The sequence below is a fragment of the Phocoena sinus genome, chromosome 14 (assembly GCF_008692025.1).
Source record: "Phocoena sinus isolate mPhoSin1 chromosome 14, mPhoSin1.pri, whole genome shotgun sequence".
Lineage (NCBI taxonomy): Eukaryota > Metazoa > Chordata > Mammalia > Artiodactyla > Phocoenidae > Phocoena > Phocoena sinus.
Window position 1 is genome coordinate 80,542,344 of NC_045776.1, and position 20,614 is coordinate 80,562,957.

Sequence of the window (20,614 nt, forward strand, 5' to 3'; positions counted from 1 at the left end):
TCAAGGCCCCCTTGTCCTGCCCAAGTGTGTTTCTTAGCCTCTTCCTCTCCCCCGCCTCCCTACACATCATAGCTTCAGATATGTGGCACTTCTCACCAAACAGCCACTGGGGTACTCATTTTAAGCCTTCTGTGTGCTCTGCATTGAGCTAAGCACTCCAGACATGACCATCTCATTTAATCCTCACAATTAGCCTGATCACTAGGTACCACATTATTGATGAGGTAACAGGCTCAGAAAGAGGGGAAGTGACTTGCCTAAGATCACCCAGCCAGTGGTCAAACTGGGACACAAACCCAGGTCTGCCTGATAAGGCAGCTTGTGCTCTTACCACCACACCTTGTTCTCTGTGTTCCATCCTGCCCAAGTCTTCCTAACCTGAGCTTGGACTTCACCTCCTCTTGGAAGTCTTGCCTGATTGCTTGCCTACAAAGTAATCACTTTCTCTTTGGCACACCTGTTGCTCCAACTTTACATTTGCTTTTTTCTTAGTTTTTCTTAGTGGGTGTGGGCTCCTAATGGGTGGCTTGGCCTCCTTGTTGGACAGAGCTCATTTCTTCCCTTAGTCAGGCCAGCACAAAGAAGTACACAGAGTAGGAGCTTTATAACACCCACCAAATTGTTAAAATTCTTCCTTGCCCTTCTTTTGCTGCTCCTTGACTTGACAGACCCCTTGAAATTCATTTCTTGCTCTTTTGTCCAAAATGTACTAATCCTACTGTTTTCCAGAGTCCATCCTAGTCCCCAATAGCTAATGAGGTCGTTACTTCATCCATCAGGGAGGCCACAGTGCAGCAGACAGGGTTATGTGCTCTCTTAGCCCTGTCTTTTTTTTCTTTTTACCCTCTTGGGCACACACGTTAGACTATATCTCCAGCCTCCCTTGAAATTGGACATGGCCTTATAATTGAGTTCTGGTCAAGGAAATGTGGGTGGAAACGATGTGGCCACTTCCAGGTCTGTCCCTTGAGAACCTTCCCCATGTACTGACTAAGTGAAAGGGACTCTGGGATACAGTGAAGGCAGAGCCAGAAGACAGAAGATGCCTGGATCCCTGAATGGTTGCATGGAGCAGAGCTCCCTTGCCTCATTAACCAGCACTAGACTGTGATGTGAATGAGAAACTCCCACTATGTTAGATGTTGTTGCTACAGGAATGAGCCACTATGACTTGTGCGGACACACTGGGTTCAAATCCCACCTCTACTTCTCAGTTATGTGATCTTGGTGTCTCAACCTCTCTGAATTTGTTTCTCCTTAGGATTCTCTAGAATTGTTTCTCCTTAGGATTCTCTAGAATTTGATTCTCTAGAATTTGTTTCTCCTTAGGATTCTCCTTAGAATTCTCTAGAATATCCCACAACATCCCCGATGTCACCAGCCCCGAGTGTGGTACCCAGTAGGTGCTCAAGAAATGGAAACCCCCTCCCATTAGGGCAAGGCCTCTGCTTAGTACTGGGACATAGGATTTGGTTGATCTTAATCTTCACTGATCTCCACTAATATTTGGCTTTATGTATTTTAATTAAGTGTTATTATTTTGTGCTTGTGCTCAGACTGATTTTATTAGAGGGCAGTTTATAAACCTTGTGGAGGAAATAAATAAGAGACTTTTGTCTGTCACACTGTGGGCTCCAAGGCCAGGAGGGAGGTGGATGGAGAGAATTTAGGAGGTGGCCGTTGAGGGTGGGGAAGCAATGCGGGCCAGTGTGCCAGGGTAAGCCTGACTCAAAGTGATACTGTGCTTGGCAGGGTAGATGGGAGGGGTGGGTAGAGGTCTGGGCACAGGTGAGGGCCTACTGACTCTGGCCAACTCTCCCAGGCTTTCAGTCCTGCAATTCTCACTTCCATCCTCCCTCAGGGCATCTGCACAGGCTGTTCAGTTTACCTGGCATGCTATTCCTGATAATTATATATTTACTTGCTGCGCAAGAGTCTGAATTACATCTGTCTTCCCCCAGAAGGTCAGCTCTGGAAGGGAATGGACTTTGTCTTATTTGCTCCTGTGCCTAGAACAGTGCCTGGCACCCAGAAGGTGCTCTGTATATACTGGCTGAGTGAACAAATGAATAAATAATAAAAGATTCAATCGCTCCCACTCCCTGTACACCTAAATGCAGGAGCGAGCAGGCTTTTTCTGTAAAGGGCCAGATAATAAATATTTTTGTCTTTGCAGGTCATACAGGTTCTGTTGCAACTACTCAACTCTGTGCTCTCTGCTGTGGTGGGAAAGCAACCATGGACAATATATGAATGAATGGGCATGGCTGTGTTCCAATAAAATTTTATAAAAATAGGCTTTGGCCCGAGGGCCATAGTTTGCAGACCCCTGTCCTAAAGCCTGCCTTTTGTACCTCTGTTCTCACTTGTACTTCCGGTGGTGTGCTGGGGCTGACCTGCAGCAGCTTGCAAAAGCTGATTGCTAAATTTTCAGGAGTTTTGCAAGCTGGTTGCTAAACATGGCCATAATTAAAATTTTAAATCATATAAACCTACAATTATAATACATAAATTGTATTAAATATGATGGTACTACAACATGGATGAATTTTGAGGACACTCTGCTGAGTGAAAGAAGCCAGTCACAAAAAGACAAATACTAGACGATTCCACTTATATGAAGTACCTGGAGCCAAATTCACAGAGACAGAAAGTAGAATTGTGGTTGCCAGGGGTGGGGAATGGGGAGCTACTGTTTAATGGGAACAGAGTTTCAATTTGGGAAGATGAAAAAAGTTCTGGAGATGGACGGTGGTGACGGCTGCACAGCAATGTGAAGGTACTTGATGCCACTGAACTCTACAGTTAAAGATGGTTAAGGGGGTAAATGCTGTGTGCAGTTTACCAAAAAAATTGAAAGAAAGAGGAAATACATATTCAATACTCATCAATTCCTAATTATTTGGTGATATATTACTACTCCCGGTGCTTTGAGGTTATGCATAGCTATTGTGTCTGTGTGGTGGAAATGCTATGTAAGATGTTACTGCACATCTCTTCTCAGCTCCAGGCTGGCAGCTTGAAATTGGCCCTGGCAGCAGTATTTATACCATGGAAGTCAGGGCTCCCCAGATAGCCAGCTGCTCATCATTTACCAGCACACCACTGGTTATTTCCATGTGTCTGTCTCCTCCACTAGATGGTGAGCTTCTAGGGCAAGAGCATCTCAAACATCAGAATCACCAGCAGAAGCTTTAAACATCCTGATGCCTGAGGCTCACGCCAGACCAAGAATGCCAGCCACTCTGCGGTGGGACCCGGATTTCGGTATTTTTTAAAGCCCTCAGGGCAGCCAGGGCTCTCAGGTTGAGCGTCTCAAACTTCAATGCCTACACGAATCATAAATCACCAAATTACTGGGGAATTTTTTTTTTTGATTGAAGTATAGTTGACTTACCAGGGGACCTTATTAAACTGCAAATTCTGATTCAGGAGATCTGGGAGGTGGGGTGGGGGGGCCAATGAGACTGCATTTCTACCAAGATTCCAGGTGATGTGGATGCTGCTGGCCCGTGGACCATTCTCTGAATAACAAAGGGTTAGAGAAAGGATGCTTCCTTTCAGTTGGGTGACCATGTGGGCTTTCCACGCCCATCCCTAGGGATAAACAAGGTGGGTGTTGCAACAACCCATTTTATAGAACAGGAGACTGAGGCTGGAGGTAAAGCGACCTGCCTAAGGTAACACAGCTAGGGAGTGGTGGTAGGGCTTGGACCTAGTTTTCCAAGACCCCAAATCCACTGCCTTTGTCTTCCTTCACCAGCTGCTTGATTGGAGCCACTCTGGGTAAGGGGATTACATGGATCTGAAACAACATAGGACCCTTCCGTCTCCTGGCTATGTGACCCCAGGTGAGTTTCTCACCCTCTCTGGGTCTTATTCCTGGCACTCAGGAAACAGGGAGGGTATGACTGTGATACTGGATGCCTGAGGGCCTCTTGAGGGGTCTGCCTCATAGAGGATGCCATGACCAGGAAGGTTCTTTATCCAGTGCCTAAACTTGGGGATGGCACTTCAGGGCCCCCTTCTCCCTGGGCAACAACCCCAGTGGGTCAAGCAGTCCAGTCCTCTGCCTCAGAGCTAGGACAAAGGAAGATAAGACTGGAGTCTTCCTGGGTGCAACTGCATTTTGCCTCAGCAGCATTTAGCACATCCATACTTAGTTAATGCAGTGTGGGATGATTTCAAAACCATAATCATTGTGATAATCAAGACGATTATAGTCTCTGACTCTGATCTCAGCTCTCTTTACATCAGGCATTGTTTTAAGCCTTTACACCTACTACCTCATTTGCTCCTCACTCTCACACTATGAAGTAGGGGATGTTAGGAGTCCCATTTTACGGATGAAGAAATCAAGGCAGAGAGAGAGAAACATAATTTGCCCCAGGTCACACAATTAATAAGCAGCAGAAGAGGGACGTGCTCCTAACCACTGCACTATATTGTCCTTCAAATAATTTACGTGCATGATGCAAATAGGCATGTCTCTCACTGTGTTCTGAGCGCCCCTGGGACAGGGGCCCTGTCTGTCTTGTTCCCTGTTGTATCCCCAGGGCCCCACACAGGGTCTGCACAAGAAACAGTTTCTGAATGAGGGAATGGGTGGGCTGGTTGAATCTCTCCCATCCCACATTCTGGCCACGTGAAACTCAATCATAACCGTGACTTTCGTTGGCTCTGAGGGGTATGTTTCCAGCTGTCTCTCTCATTAAGGCTGTGAGTGCCATGAGGACAGCAACGGTATCTGGAGCTGCTCACTGCCACATCCCTGGAGCCTGGTACTCACCCTGGTATACAGCAGGTGCCAAATAAATGCTGCTGAGCATGAAGATCTCAGTGGAATTGGAAGGGAAGCAGGAGTGTACATGTGTATTCTAGGGTTGCTGGATGGAGGGGAAGGGGCAACAACACTAAATCATGATGCAACAATCCCATTTCTGGGAGGTTTATGTCGCATTGAGCTCTTCACCTGCGTGAATCCTCCTAGCCTCCCTGTGTGGTAAGGACTGTTACCATTCCCAGTTTACAGCCAGGGAAACCAAGGTTCACCGAGAATGCTGGCAAAGGACGGAGCTGGGATTGGAACCCAGGTCTGTGTGGATCTAGGCTCATGTCATTTCTACTCCACATCACGGGAGCCAGATGAATAATCTGTGTTCACCCTGTTACCCTCAGTGCTTAGCATGGTTCTTGGCACACAGTGGTGCTCAACCTTTTCTTGAGCACAAGTCAGTAATGTTCACCACTTAGCCCCAGCACCTAGTACCATGCCTGGCACACAGCAGCTGCTCAAGAAACATATACTGAATGGATGCATGAGTGACTGCACAAATGGCCACTCGTCCCACGCTGGTGTCGTGCTGGCTGTTGCAGTAGCGTCTGCTTTGATCGCCACTACCCCCAGGCAGACACGAGTGTTGAGAGACACTCGGCTGACAGTGCCATGAGATGGATGCGCGCCTGGCGGCCTCATCTCCCCACCGACTGGCCCCGCATGGCATTCCATAATGCAGTCCATTAAAAGGCTTGTAAATTTTCATACACGAAAGCCTACCACGGCATCAGCACAGACTAATTGCTGTTAAATGTGTGGGAATGTTACCGCCATGCTGCTGGAGCGATCACTCTTCCCAGCTCAGCCCGGCCCATTCCTCTGCAGGCAGAAAGCTTACAACACTCACACAAGGCCAAAAGCAATTCGTGTCAAAAAGATCAATAATATAAAAATAAAGCATGAGAATTCTAGTTAAAGGGAATGTCATATAAATATGTGGTTCACGTCCATGATTCCAAGATTAAAAAAAATCAATCAATATCGTTCTTTAGATGATGTTATTTCTAATGAGAAACACCCGGAACAACTGCAAATAACTGCTTAACTGGGGGGAAAAAGCATTAACAATTTACTTTATAAGGTATATGATACCAAATGAAAGAGGACTGCTGCTGGTTCTTAATTTGGTTGTAATATGGCGTGACAGGTTCAGTGATGCTTTGGTGGGTTCTTAAAATTAAATTCAGAAGGATGTTCACACCCACCACAATGAGAACAAATAACTCGCTGGCCAATCAACAGAGAATCTCACTGAACCTCTTGCAATCCGATGAGCTGTCCCTATTTACAGATGAGGAAACAGTGGCTCAGAGACATGAAGTCACTTGCCAAAGTCACATAAGCAGTGTCAGGGTGGGACACAGACCCTGGATATCTGACCTCCACACTCTCCTGCCTCCCCTGGGGGTCAGAGGACACTTCAGCCTCCTTGGTTCCCAAACTGCTCTGTTTCAATCAGGCCCAGATGAACGTGTCTGTTCCAACTCAACGGAAAGGGTTTTCCATCATGCAGGCCATATCCCCTTCAAGGTGGAAGAGGAAGGAAGCAGGGAAAAAAAATTTCCCAGCAGTGGCCTTGCCATCTTCTGGCTGGGCCACTGCACATGCTCCTTAGAAAAGTTTCACCTCTGATTTAGCATAAGAAAACTTTTAATTTAGATGTTTTCGTCTCTCTCTCCAAGTAAAAATAAGTTTAAAATAATGACTGTAATAAATGAAGGTAATTAATTGTAGTTTGTTCCTTTACTGTCTAGTCAGCTTAATTTTACCTTTTCAACTAATAATGAGAAAATAATTTCTGTGCTTGGAGGGTTAATGATATGTAACTACGAGAACTGCTAATTGCATGTTGCAATCCATCCATCAACAACCCCATCTGTGCGACTTGATTATGTTTGCTAAATTATTGCTTTGAATTATCTTTCATAAAGCAACTTTTGTAATTAGCAGGGCTTTCGTCTTGCTCTTTTCTCTGAGCGCAAGGATATTCAAACTTTGGCCATTTCAAGCTGTCTCCATTAAGCCACCTTCTCTGGCTGTCTTTGTTTCCCTGAGCAGGGGGAATCAAGACTGTCCTTTAAGCAATCAAGGCGGAGAGGAAAAGCTTCCTTGATTCACAGCAGGGCAAATTCACTTCCTCTCTGCCCCCCTCCCACCAGCATGAAAAAGAAAAGAAAAGAAAAGAAAAGAAAGAAAGAAAGAAAGAAGGAAGAAGGAAGGAAGGAAGGAAGGAAGGAAGGAAAGAAAGAAAGAAAAAGGAAAAAAGACCCTCACACATACACAGTACGAAAAGATAAAAGGATGCTTGTATGCTGTATTCACCAGGGCTGGTGGAGTGAAATTAAGGAATGAACTTGAACATGTTATATTTCAACAAGAGGCCCACACTGGGGAAGAAGGAATGACAGGCACGATATTCAGCCTTGGCATTTTATGGGTTAGTTTATATGACTCTGGAAGGTGTTTGCCTCAGGGAATATTCCTGGGAGGTGATTAATGCCCACTTGGGAATCCTCAGCTCTGAGCCTAGAGCCTGGTGGCTGGCAAGAGGGAAGCGGCATAAAGGATGAACCCTCATTAAAAAAATTAAAATGAAAATCAAATTTGGATTATAAACGGCCTATGTGTGTGCAGTTTGTTCTGGACGAAGGAGATGCTTTTTATTAACACCTTTCTTTGCCGGCGTTTCTCCCCTGAGGCGCTGGGAGGGACATGACGGTCGCAATGGATTGGTCAATAGATCATGAAGAAAGCAGGGGTTTCAGGAATAAAACTCCAGACAAATGTAGTCTTTTTGGTACATTAAAGGGATGACGGAAAACCCTCTTAAAAAAATTAACGAAGTTCCTTGAAGATCCCCGGCTATTAAAATGGTGTGTATTCAACATGCCATATGGGTTTGGAAATGAAAATTCACCTTTGCCTATTTTGGCCCCACTAAGACTCTCTCTCTCCTCCTGCACTTACTGAGCGCCAACTGTGTGCCAGACACCATGTCGACTGCCTCCACCCTGCTTAGTTCTTAGAATCCTTACTGTTAGCCTCACTTACGAGAGGAGGAAAGCTGCAGCTCCGAGAGGTGGAGGAACTTCTCCCAGGTCACACAGCTCGTATAAGCAGCAGGGCTGAAATTCAAGCCAGACTCATACGAGTCTGATTCACATGTGCTTTCCACCATGCTGCACTTGGGTCTTCCCTGGATCACTGCCGAAATCTAAGGTTTAACTCTTTCTCCTATTGGAAAGATGGCATAAGTCATGCCTGCTTCCTATAGGGATAGAAAACCCCCTTCTTTTGGATAAAAATCCTTGAACACCTAGTTAGGAAAGAGGCAGATTCCAACCCAGGCATAGTGGAGGCCAAATAAACCTGTGTTGAAGGTGACTGATAATAGGAATAATAAAATAATAAACCTTCTAATATGCAAGGTAATGTCCTAAGCACTCCATGAGTATTGACTTTGTTCTTCCTCAATCACAACCCTATGAAGTAGGTATAATTATTATCCAATTTTATAGAGTATGACACAGAGGCAGAGAGAGGTCAAGTAACTTGCCTAAGGTCAAACAGCTAGTAACTGGCAGAGGCAGGATTCAAATCCAGGTTGACTCCAGAGTCTGTGCTCTTCACTCCCTAGCAGCTCTCCATGTACCGGGAATTACATTAAACTCTTCCCTTTCATTATATTTCAGTTAATCCTCAAAAGAACATGAAAAGATCTGCAGTGCCTTTATTCCACTTTAACATATAGAGAAACTGAGGGTCTAAGTAGTTAGGAGAAGCTCTGCCACACCAACCCAAGCAAGGGAATGGCTGAGAAAGTGACGCTCTACACAAGACACTCACTGCCTGTCTTTGGGCTGGACAGAGGGATCAGCTGCCTGAGAGGGCTTGTGTGCTGAGTATTTCTCAGGGGACCATGAGCTGGCGGCAGATGGGGGCCTTTTTTTAAAAACATAAAAGCCATGATGACACATTCCCAACATTATTGGTCTTCTTTCTGGTTTTTTTCTACCCCCTTCCAGCTCAGGCACCTTACAACCAAATGAATCAATACCGGATGGCCCTATAAATAAATAAGCGCATCAGTCAACTCAGTAATAAAATGAAAGGATGAAAAATATGGAAATCAGCGACATTTGTGTAAATCCAGTTATTGTTTACTTTAATATTGCCTTATGCGCTTACGCAGTTCCGAAGAGACAGATTTAAAGTAATGTGGCACTTGGCAGACGACAGACTTAAAATGCATCTCCACTGGCGAGCTCTGAGAAGGGCCTATCCTTCCAGGGTTCTGCCTGAATACAGGGGAAGACGGAGAAAAGCCCCCTGAAGACAGAACATTGGAGAAATGGCCCTCCCTTCCACTCTCCTGACTCAGTGTAATTCCATTCTTTTCCTAGCCTACCTCCTGCGCCAGCCAGACAAGTGGACATTCTCAGAATCCTGGTCACAAAGTCAAGCAAAGAGGAGAAACAGAGGAGGTTCAGCTCCATCCCAGGGCTCCAGGACGGCAAGAGAAACAACTGGCTGAGGGCAGCTCAGCTGCTGCCAAAGGAACTAGGGTCCGATGGGTTGGCAGGAAAGGATGTGAAAAGTGTAGATTTTATATCCTCAGAGGATGGGTGGTAGAGAGGATTTCAGAGCAGGCAGAAATCCCATCAAACAGAACAGAGAACCCATTCTTATCATGATACCATGGCTGATCAGGAGGGCATGGGGCAGTTTGCAATGGGGGTAGAGAAGTTTCTCTGCTGCTGGCATCCTCTGGCAACTCCAGGTGGGATAGGAGAGGGAACTGGGAAGTATTTTTGTGACATGCCACAGGCCTTGGGTCTTACCTCAGCTTGGAAGCTTTTTAATACAGGAGCCACCATCTCTCTGATTTCCTGTAAAAGAGATCAGCGAAGAGTTCACCGTGGTGCCAAGTGGGATACCCCCATGGCCCCTGTTTGCAGCTCATTGCTGTCCCCCAAATCAGTATTTCCCAAGCGTGTCCCGTGGGACCTGCACTCCATGAGATTTCATAACGGTTCCTCATATATACACCTACAGACAGACACAAACACACACCACGGTGCCAAGCCAGATCCGACTAGGACGCATCAAGCACAACATCAAGTTTCTTCCCTGCAGGACTTTTTGGAGCCTTTTACATAATGCACAATGAGAATTTCTGGAAGAGGGAGAGAGGAAGTAGCATTTCCCAAATGGATTTGATCATGGAATGCTCATTTATGCAAAGTACCTTGCGGGACTGGTGGTCCATCATGGGACATTTTTTGGAGCAGGGGCTGGAAAGGCTCCACACCCAGGGCCATGTCACCAAAGCTCCTACATGAAAACCTCTGTCCTTTAGGTTGCTTGGGAGATGTCTCCCTAGGGTGCCATTTCTGCTTCCCCACCCAGCTGCCCCTTCCAGCAAAGACTGCATTTGGCATTTTAGCAACACCACGCTGCACGGTCGCTCCTTCCTCACCAGAAGGTGGGGTTTCTGGGGGCTTGGTGGGGTCACCTGCCATGGCACCCAGCTCAGAAGAAGGGCTCTGTAAATGTTTGATCAACTCTGCCATTGGGCTGTCTTCAGAAGGCAGCCCCCTCTTTCTGGACCCTAATTTCATGCCTTTCTCAAGTGACCTTGAGGTTCCCAGCCACAAGGGCATCCCTGGTGGACTCCCATGAGTTCTCTCCAGCGTGCAAGAGGGATTAGAACCGAGGGTACCAAGATCCCAACCATAAATGCTCCAGTTTCCTCTGAGACCCACTGGTGACTCCCCTAACCACTGGCTTCTATGGCCCACAAGAGACCCCCTTGGGAGGAGGAGCTGAGGGGAGCTGGAGAGAATGGAGAGGGAGGGGGTAGCAGACAGAAACAGGAAAGGAAGAGATGAGCTGAAGAATACATATTTCAGCTGAAGAATAAAATCCCTTAACTATGAAATAGGATTGTGTTGCTCCTGGCCCTGGAAAAAATCCTTCTTCTGGGTCCTGGCTATGCTTTCCTCACTGATTTGTGGCCCCCAGGGCTTCTCAGAGCCACTGATGTATGCAGGGGATCTTCAGGAGGGACGTAGGGAGTGCGTGTGAACCTAGTGGATTTATTTGATCATAAGGAACCGTGAGTGCACGGGCTGAGCGCAGAAAACGAAACTTAAGAAAACCTAGATTGTGGGTTGTAAACTCAAATGCCCACAGAGGCTGGAGGAAGTGGACAGGAGGGAGACAGGCTGTCCCATGGCAAATCTCAGGGGAGCACAGCATCTTGGTAACGTGAGCGGCAGCTGCTCGGCTGTTTCTGCCACTGGGCATGGAGCATCCCCATGGCCAGATCTACCAAACAGTCTCAAAAGATATCGGAAACCCAAGCTTTGGGGTGAAATCAGAGATGCTAAACATTGACAACTTACTGTAAAATTTGAAAGACCTTTACAGACTAAATAAAACACATCAACAGGAAACCTCTGGTCTGGGTTCAGGAAATGTTGGTGTTGGAAGGGGCTCAAAAACCATCTCCAGTCCCCTGAATTTACAGAAAGGGACCCAGAGGCCCCGAGAGGGGCTGCCTTGTTCAAGGTCTCAAAGCAAGTGAGTGGCACAGTTGGGATTTCAATGCAGGTCAACAGACTCCCCAAACAGGCTCTGTTCACAACCCCACACTCAAGTGAATTTAGGGGATTCAAATCTGAGACCCACGGCGGGGTGGGTGGGATTTTGGGCCAATGCCAGCCATTTCTAGAAGCCCACTGCCCTGTCTGCTTAACTCCTGGGGGAAACTGAGCAAAGGCATCAGCAGGAGGTGAGCTGGGCACCAGCCAGATGATGTTCTTAAATAAAGTCTTGGCATGACTCTCCCCCATCAGGAGAGGCTAGTTCCAAAAATGAGAATTTTCAGAGGCGCGACTATAATAGGAATGGAAACTTATTCCTTCTAATTACATAATTGCATAATTATGCAGTATTAAAATTATGTAAGCCGAACTCAGAGGCTTAAAACCTGGCCTGGATTTCCCTCATCACCTGGGGGCTCCCACGTTGCCTGGGGGAAGGAGGACAAAATGGTGGGCTGTGAAGATCTGTGGCCGTTTCATCTCTGCTTCCCAGAGATGGGAGAGTCAGAGGCAAAGCTTCTGGTTCTCTCCTTCTGGGCAGAAAAACTGGTTTAAAGACCAAGCTGTTCTCTGTTCTAAAAGGGAAGGGAAGGATGCTCAGAATCTCCCTATGCTTTCTTAGCTCCCAGTCAAACCCAGGATGTAACTTGGCCTTTCTAAAGCCATAACATGGGAGACACGCTCAGATCTGAGACTCCCGCCCCTTCTACAAGTGCACTCTCTCTCAGCTCCCAAACCTGATTCCTCCCAGACTTGCTCCATGGACAAGTTCTAACTAGATCCTACTTCCCACTCTTGCCTTGAAGAACCAAAGATATGTATGACTGGTGTGAGGAGGACTTCACAGCTAAGAGACTGACCCCTCTGCACTTATGTGGCCTGATTCCTGGGTGGGCTTGCTTCTTCTCCATCCTTCCATGGTCTCCATCAGTAAGATGGCAACAGGACCCCTAGGTGATTCCAACAGGCAGAGTGGAATCAACATGTCCAGGTCTGATACCTCTGGAATGGCAGACCCTGTCTGGCCCTCCTCCAAGATCCAGGCCACCTGAGCAGCCTGGGACAGAGAGCTCAACCCTCTGCTGAGCACAGAGAAGCACAGCAGGCTTTGGGAATGGGCGGGGTATCTGTTTCCTGTCATGGCTCTGATGTGTCACATCCCTGCCAACATTATATGGAGTCAGAAGGTTTTCTTTTTCCTATTTGTGTTTATTTCCATCACTAAAAAAAAAAAAAAAAATTTGAGAAGCAACAGGGGGCCTGACAGAGGAGGAAAAAAAATTCACACATTCACCCTTGTGAAGAAAGAAACGTGTCCATTCTCGTCTCTTCCCCTGGGGGACTCTTACATTGCAGGGGCTGGCCATTACCTGGACCACCCTCATGGCAGCTGGGAAGGACAACGCTGGTGGCTGGAGTTGCAAAGGAGGAGGTGAAGGGGGAGAATGAGGAACGTTTATGGGCAGGTGGGGGAGACAGTTTCAGACATAGAGATCAAGGGAAGGACCAGAGAGGGTGAGACAGTCTACAGCCATCATCTCCTGGACGCCAATGGGAAAGCAAAATAAAATCAGGAACTCTAGACAAATTGTCTTTGCCGTCAAGGCCAAGCATTTGACTTAGACATTAATGTGAGGGGAAAATGGATGTGGTATAGAGCCCTCAAAAACAATGACTTCCATGGAGAAGCGTCCTGCTTTTATTCTAGACAGCACCAGTGAGCACCGCTACACTGAGAAACACGGAAAGGTTGAGGGTTGTAATTTTTCTTCGTGGCTAATTAGCTTCTTTTCTTGTTAGTCACTTATGTCTATAGTTTTCAAAATACAGTTTGAACAGAGAAAAATCTGCATTCCTACTGAGTTAATTCTATAATAGCAACTATACTGTACCTCAGGTACATTTTTCTTAAATTCCCGGCGGAGTTCAATTAAATGTTTATGAGAATGTTCACTCTCCTCCTGCCGTGCAGACAGCTCGGAAGCGACGGAATTAAGCTCCTTCTGGAACAATAAAAAAAAAAAAAAAAAGAAAAAAAAAGAGAGAGAGAGGGAGAGAGAAAAGAAAAAGATTTTTTTCCTCCTTTTCCTTTTTAATCATCGTACAAAACAGCATTCCAAACAAGTTTCCTTAACTTACAAAAAAGCTGAGAAAAGACAGGATATTGACTCCTGGCACAAATGAATAATTTACGAAACTGGGGATGCAACCGAAAAAAATCCAGGACAGCTTTTTTTGCTTGTCAGAAGTCAGGCCAGATCAATAATCTCCCATAAAGTTGGTGGAGCTGTTTTTTTTCATTTCTCCCCTACGCCTCTGCCCCACCTCTTAAATTTCCAAGGGAGTGATGGCATAAGCTTGTCAGTAACTGTAGAAAACATCTCCAAACGGTGTCAAAATAGTAAAGTGCGGCATATTGTATGGGCATATTATAGTGTAAGAAAGTGCTGTCGACAGCTTTCATATATCAGAGGTGGGAACGGTTCCAACTATGACTTACACTTAAGGGTTCATAAATACGCCTTTTAAGATATAGATGGCTTTTTAATCTCTGTAGATTTTGGAAAAATGAAGGTGCCAATAAGAAGCAAGATGACCTTTTGTGTATCCTGCAGTAAATTATCTAAGGTCCACTTCAAGTATAAGAAATATTTCATTGAAGACGCCTGGATTCAGAAGAAAAGGACTGGAAGCAGCCTTGCCTGCTTATGTGCAATGAAGGTTTCAGACCAGGTTTTTACAGGACGAACCAAGGAGGGGAAAAAAAGAGAGTGAGAGATGGAAGTGGGGGACGCTCCAGCTCACACATGACAGACAATGTCTGCTGGTTGTACATGTATATTTGATCACCCCTCTCGCAGCTTTCTTCACTTTAACAGTGGCGGTTTCACGAGGGGAGAATAATTCACCATGAGTTGTCATGGATTTCATTTGCATAATTCAAGAAATGCTCTGTTTATGTGGTCTGCTGCTTTCTTGCACCATCCCGAGATGGGCTTTTTTTCTGGACGATAACTAGAGGAGCATTTCTGTATATATCACCCGATTATATCTGCAGCAATCAAGCCCCATAATTTCCTAAATCCAGTGATGCAATAAATTTCTGCAATCAGATTTATTAAAAACACACAAGCAGATGCAAGAGTGTATTTCTAGGGTGAACTCTTTAATCTAACATATGTACGATGAGGCCCGGCACCGTGCTGAAAGACCTCATTTGTCATCGCTAATGCGCATTCATCTCGCACACACAATGAAACACTTTTACTATTAGATAATGAAATAAAAGTACTATTAACCCGCTGCAAATCCTTTTCCCTCTAAGAGACGAAATGCATGGTAATCGTCTTATATCATGTCTGAGAGTCGGTAAATCTGCTCAACAGCAGTTCACCGTAGCACCATAAACCTCGCGCCCATCGAAGGCTGGACCGCATACCCCAAACCCAGGGTAAGTGTCTCTGCCTATGGAGCCTTTGGGAGAATCGGGGAAGGAATTTCTATTTCTGGAGAAATGTCTAACCTCTTTGGAGAATCATAAGACTAGAAGGGAGGAAAATCGAGGCAAGAGTGTAGCCATTAAAATAGAGGGGCAAGAGACTTGGAAATGTGGTGCTCTCCAAGGTGCTGATATCAATTCTATGCCACAGCACTGGGTACACCAACTCCAAGGTGCAGGGGCTTCCAGTCCAAACGTCCCATTGAATTTTTGATCCAGGTAAGGAAGAAGGTGTCATGGGAGACAAGAGAGAGAAACAGAAACAATTTCTGACAGTCTGCCAAGGTGACAGAGAAAATAAGGAGACTTCTGGTTTATCATCATTTAAAAAAAATTGTAGCTTCCAATAAAGAAACCACAATTGACCATGACCAAAATATCAAGTGACTAGGGAGAGATCTGTGGTAGCAGCAATGGGACTGACCAAAGGCAGACAAAAACCAACTATGTGGGGAAGCCAGGTGGACAGACCCTCACTTGGCAGGAGAGAAGTAACTGGAGTGTCATGGTCAATTTGAGTTGTGGCAGAGTGCTCACAGTTTTTCTTAGTTTTTCTCATCCGTCTTGAAGATAAAGAGGTGATTTTTACATGGCTACAGGACAAACAGAACTGGGACTTGCGTTAACATCACACGGTTTTGAATGATCATATATCTGACACAATGTTCTTATCTCTGGGATACTGCCTCTCCCAGCATCTCAGCAACCTGGTGGGGGCTGAACTTTGACTATTTATTGATTGATTGATTGACTGCGGTACGCGGGCCTCTCACTGTTGCGGCCTCTCCCGTTGCGGAGCACAGGCTTCGGACGCGCAGGCTCAGCAGCCATGGCTCACGGGCCCAGCCGCTCCGCGGCAGGTGGGATCTTCCCGGACCAGGGCACGAACCTGTGTCCCCTGCATCGGCAGGCAGACTCTCAACCACTGCGCCACCAGGGAAGCCCGACTCCTTATTTAAAACATCAAACCCAAGTTCCAAAAGGAAATCTCAGAGCAGGTTAAGTCTAACTGTCTGATGTGCTGTACCAGACAACGATGCCATGTAACTGCACTGGCTCCCTCCACCCTAACCTCTCAGGCTGCTGGTGGGTACAAATCTGTCTGCTGCATCCACACTGTAGACAGAGCAGAGGTGAGACCAGATGGGGAGCATCAGCAGGCTCCCAACCCCAGCCCCACAGAAGCCCAGCTCTTGCCGTCTTTCCTGTTCATCCCTAGAGGAGCAGACGACGGACATCATGACCGATGTCCATGCTCTTCTTACCTCTGCCTTACATCTATGCTCATCCTTCAACTCTGAATTCCTGCCACATTTCTATGGTTAGTACACTAACACGTCAACAACAATAATAGTAAATAATCATAACTACCATGTATTGGGTGCTTACACATACCAGGCACCATGCTAAGCTCCTCGTACACATCATCTCATGTGACGAGCACATTAATATGTTTGTAAGGTAATTCAAGCAGGGACTAAGAAACAAATTACAGTCCTAATAATTCAGCTGTGAATTATCTCCTTGGTGGATTATAAAGGCAAAATTGTAATGCCCTGCTCATCACAGGGTTTCTGCTCCACTTCCCCACTAGCTGGGGGATGTTCAGGGAGCTTGTTTTAAATGTTATAAATGTGTAAAGCATCAAGCACAGTACTAAGTGTTCAAGAAATGCTGGCTGATACTAATTTAGATAAGCTGAGAGCTCAAAGAACACCCCACTAGATCAGTGATTCTAAGAGTTCTGGATTTCACAGGTCAGTAAAAATCTCACACCCCCCGCCCCACCAATAAAAGGATGACAGAGTACTGACAAGTTTTACTCTATCAGGCAAAGACATTAAAAACCACTCCCTCCCACCCTAAAAGACAGGCTATTTGAACATTAACAGAGCAAAACAGCCAACGACAGAATTGACATGTCTTTTAAAATAAACATATTTAAAATAAAAAAGCTCACAGCACTGTATTTATTTTGAAGGAATATAAAAAACTCTCATAAACATAAACCAGCACCAATCTGAAGCTGAGTTTTAGAAATAAGTGTCTGAACCCCCATGCACATACACAGCTAGCAGGGCCTCTTTGATGATCAAGCAGAACTTGGGATCCTCTCCCACCTGGCCTCCAGCCCCCAGCCCTAGGGGGGCCATGATTAACACAGCCCCAGACTTTGGGCCAGGCCCAGGCAGGGAGAACATCTGATTAACTGGTCATCAGCAGCAGACAGACAGCCCGGAGCCCGCCGCAGACCATTCAAATAATGATCATCATAAACAGCCCATTTGCAACTAAAAAAGAAATAATTTTAATGAGCTTGAAGCAGATGATAGATGCAGCTGAGGCTCGGGCCAGCGTGCAGAGAGAAAGGAAGCTGGGACTGAGCTGCAGCCAGGGCTAGGCAGCAGGAAGAGGCTGGGGCAGGGAAGAAGAACTCTTCACAGCCCCACTGCTTGCCCACGGGAAATGCCCGCTGCCCGGGGAGTGGCCCTAGCTCTGAGAGCGTCTGCCATCAGCTTGCAACCTTGGAACTTCCAAGGCACTCACAGTCTCAGAACATATAAGCCAGAAGGAACTTTCAAGGTTGTCCAGTCCATTACTCTCTGAACTTCAACCATTCATACTACCCTTCTGCATGTATTTTGCCATATTGATATTCCACATGAATTACTATTTCCATGATATTTACCTTCAAACTGACTCTTCTTTCTTTTTGTATAATTTTAAGTTCAATTTTTTTTTTTTTTTTTTTTTTTTTTTGCGGTACGCGGGCCTCTCACTGTTGTGGCCTCTCCCGTTGCGGAGCACAGGCTCCAGACGCGCAGGCTCAGCAGCCATGGCTCACAGGCCCAGCCGCTCCACGGCATGTGGGATCTTCCCGGGCTGGGGCACGAACCCGTGTCCCCTGCATCAGCAGGCAGACTCTCAACCACTGAGCCACCAGGGAAGCCCTTAAGTTCAATTTTAAGCTCAAACTTTTACACCCTTATAACCATTGTCCAGGTAGATACACAGAATATTCACACTCTTAGCACCTTGGAAGGTTCCCTTGTGCCCTCTCCTAGTTAGTACCCCCTTAAAGGTAACTATCATTCTGACCCTAGCATCTAGATAAATTTTGCCTGTTCTTGACCTTTACATAACAACCCCTTCTCTTTTTAACCTAAATAAGTACATTTGAAAAGGAACTTTTTTTATCGCTAGAGGACACTATGCCATAAACAGAAGGTAGTCTTTAAAATAAAAATACAATGAAAACAAAACATTGCTGTTTGTCTTTGTTATAAAAGGAGACTGGCAAGTGCTGGAGAGGTGTTAAAGGTAGAGACTTTCTTCTTGTTCCAATGAGAAGGAATGAATGACCACTGAGAAGGGATAACTGATCCTTCTGACACAGGTCAATCCCTTCTAATGTCAGGTCTACTTACAGTCATCTCACGTCCTAACAGTGGGGGTATGTATGTCCCACACTTTAGCTAACACTAACTGAATCTGAGTCTCCCATTTTAGAGATGAGGAAACTAAGGCAAAAACAGCTTAGGCGACCTGCCCAAGCCACACTTCTGGTTAAGAGGCTGGATTTCCTCAGAGGGAAGGTAGCTCTTGGGTGGGGAAGGAAGACTTGGTTATCTATGGGGAGAGCAAGTTGAACATTCTCAGTTCAACTGTATTTCCTCAACCAGGAAGGATTGGGAATTGTACAAGAATACTTAGTTTTAAAAGAAATTTAACACATGATGTTGACCTGAAGTGTCAATGATGTACAAAACTTTGAGCTAGCTGCTATGTTCTTACAGGGGAAATACACATCTGAATTGTGCATATGCATGTCAATTCCCCCAGCATGTGCTCACACTCTTCTCAGCTCCAAAGACACCCTCACACTCAGACACATCCCCCTAATACCACTTCTGAAAAGAGACCTTCTGAAAACGATGCAGTGATTGCTGGGGATTAGGGGTTAAGGAAGCAAGGACCTCAGGTGTTCCCATATTTTGAAGGGGTTTCATGAAAGGAAAGAAACTTCCTCAACATGTCCCTCCTCTGCTCAAAACCCACCTCTGGCTCTCCACTGCTCTAGGACAATCGCCATACTTCCTATCTAGGTGTCACTGGGCCCCTTCCATCTTCCCATCTCTTTGTTTCCTTCCCAACCAACCTTCCTGCCTTGCAGGAATCCAAAGGCAACAGAGTCTCCCAACTCCATGGCTCAACAGACTTCATTCCTTCAGCTCAGATGATCTCATTCTGTCTCTGCAGCTGATCTTACTCATCCTTTGTGCTTCGGCTTAAATGTCCCCTCTTCCAGGAAGGATTCCTGAACCCTGCCCTCCAAGTCTGGGCATCTCCTTTGTGCCCCTGTTATCCCCTTCTGATATTTGCCACCAGATGTCTTTTCAAAGGCCTAGAACTTTTTCGCCAAATGAAACCTTACACAGACATTCCTTACAGAAAACAATAGCTCATGGCTAACATTTATGCCACACACACACACACACACACACACACACACACACACACACATGCTAGTATTTATGGAATGTGCTAAGCACTTTATGTATATTATCTCCTGTAAGGATATATGGATGAAGTGGCAGTTGAGATTCCAGGCCAGGTCTAGAAAACAAGGATGACTAGTGATTATGACTTTCAATACAGTCACCAACTCCCCCCAACACAAACCTAGAAGTCTGCTTTCTCTTTGCAGGGAGATGCAACTAGAGATGTTGTACATTCAGCCATCCATGATCTCCAGTGTACTAGGCATTAGATAAAGGGAATCAGATACAGTCTATATCCTCCAAGAGCTCAGAAACCAAATAAGACAAGTTCGGGCATAAATAATTCTGGTAAAAGGGACAAAGGCCATCGCATTAAGACATCACCTCCAGAGCAGACTTGGAGAAGAGTGAAACCCTAACATATGCCCTGAATTGCCTTCGCATGGGTATGGACACTGATGGGGCAAGGGAGAGATAAGAGTTTTACCTACTTCTACTAATTAAATCACTGTGTAGTTCCCAACTTGGGCAGGGGTTGCCAGTACCTAGTAAGTTATCCAGGCTGGAAGCTCTTTATCCAACATCCATCCAATCACCCAACCAACCATCCATTTTCCACTCATCCATCCATCCATTTATCTAACAGATCATCTATCTTCCAACTGATCATCCAACATCCATCTATCCAATCACTCACACTCAACCAGTCATCAATCCATCATCCATCCATCTAATCACCCATCCACCCATCCCCATCTAATCATCAATCCAACTAACTACTGAGCCCCAAATCTGTGCTAGTTACAGTGTTAGATACTGGTACACAGAAACTAACCAACACAGCCCCTGTCCTTGAGGAGTTCACAGTGCAGTGGAGGAGACACACAGGCCAATTCCAACACTGTGTGCCGAAGTACAACATGAAAAGTATGAATAAAGTATCATGGGAACAAAGAGAGCAAGGTGACTTGCTGTGACTGGGGTAAAGAGTCACCAAGGTGGGAATGTTTGACCTGGGGTCAGGGGATGAGCTGGTTAAGAAAGCTAAGCATCCCACACAGAGGAAATGGGATTATTGTGATAGCCCCCTACCTGGCCTCTCTGTTCCTGCCTTTAGTTTTCTTCTTAACATGTATCACTATCAAACACACTATGTATTTTATTTACT

The 20,614-nt window shown here is 45.8% G+C and overlaps 1 protein-coding gene across 4 annotated transcripts in view; it reads right to left on the reverse strand.

Moving 5' to 3' along the window:
• The window catches only part of CUX2 (cut like homeobox 2), a 261,309-nt gene that overhangs the window by 92,888 nt on the left and 147,807 nt on the right, over positions 1–20,614 (reverse strand). For all 4 annotated transcript variants that reach the window (XM_032603325.1, XM_032603324.1, XM_032603323.1 and 1 more), the window contains exons 2-3: positions 13,338–13,448; positions 9,679–9,726 (exon numbers count right to left, since the gene is read on the reverse strand). In XM_032603325.1, coding sequence (XP_032459216.1) covers positions 9,679–9,726; positions 13,338–13,448 — 159 coding nt within the window. The remainder of the gene's footprint in view (positions 1–9,678; positions 9,727–13,337; positions 13,449–20,614) is intronic.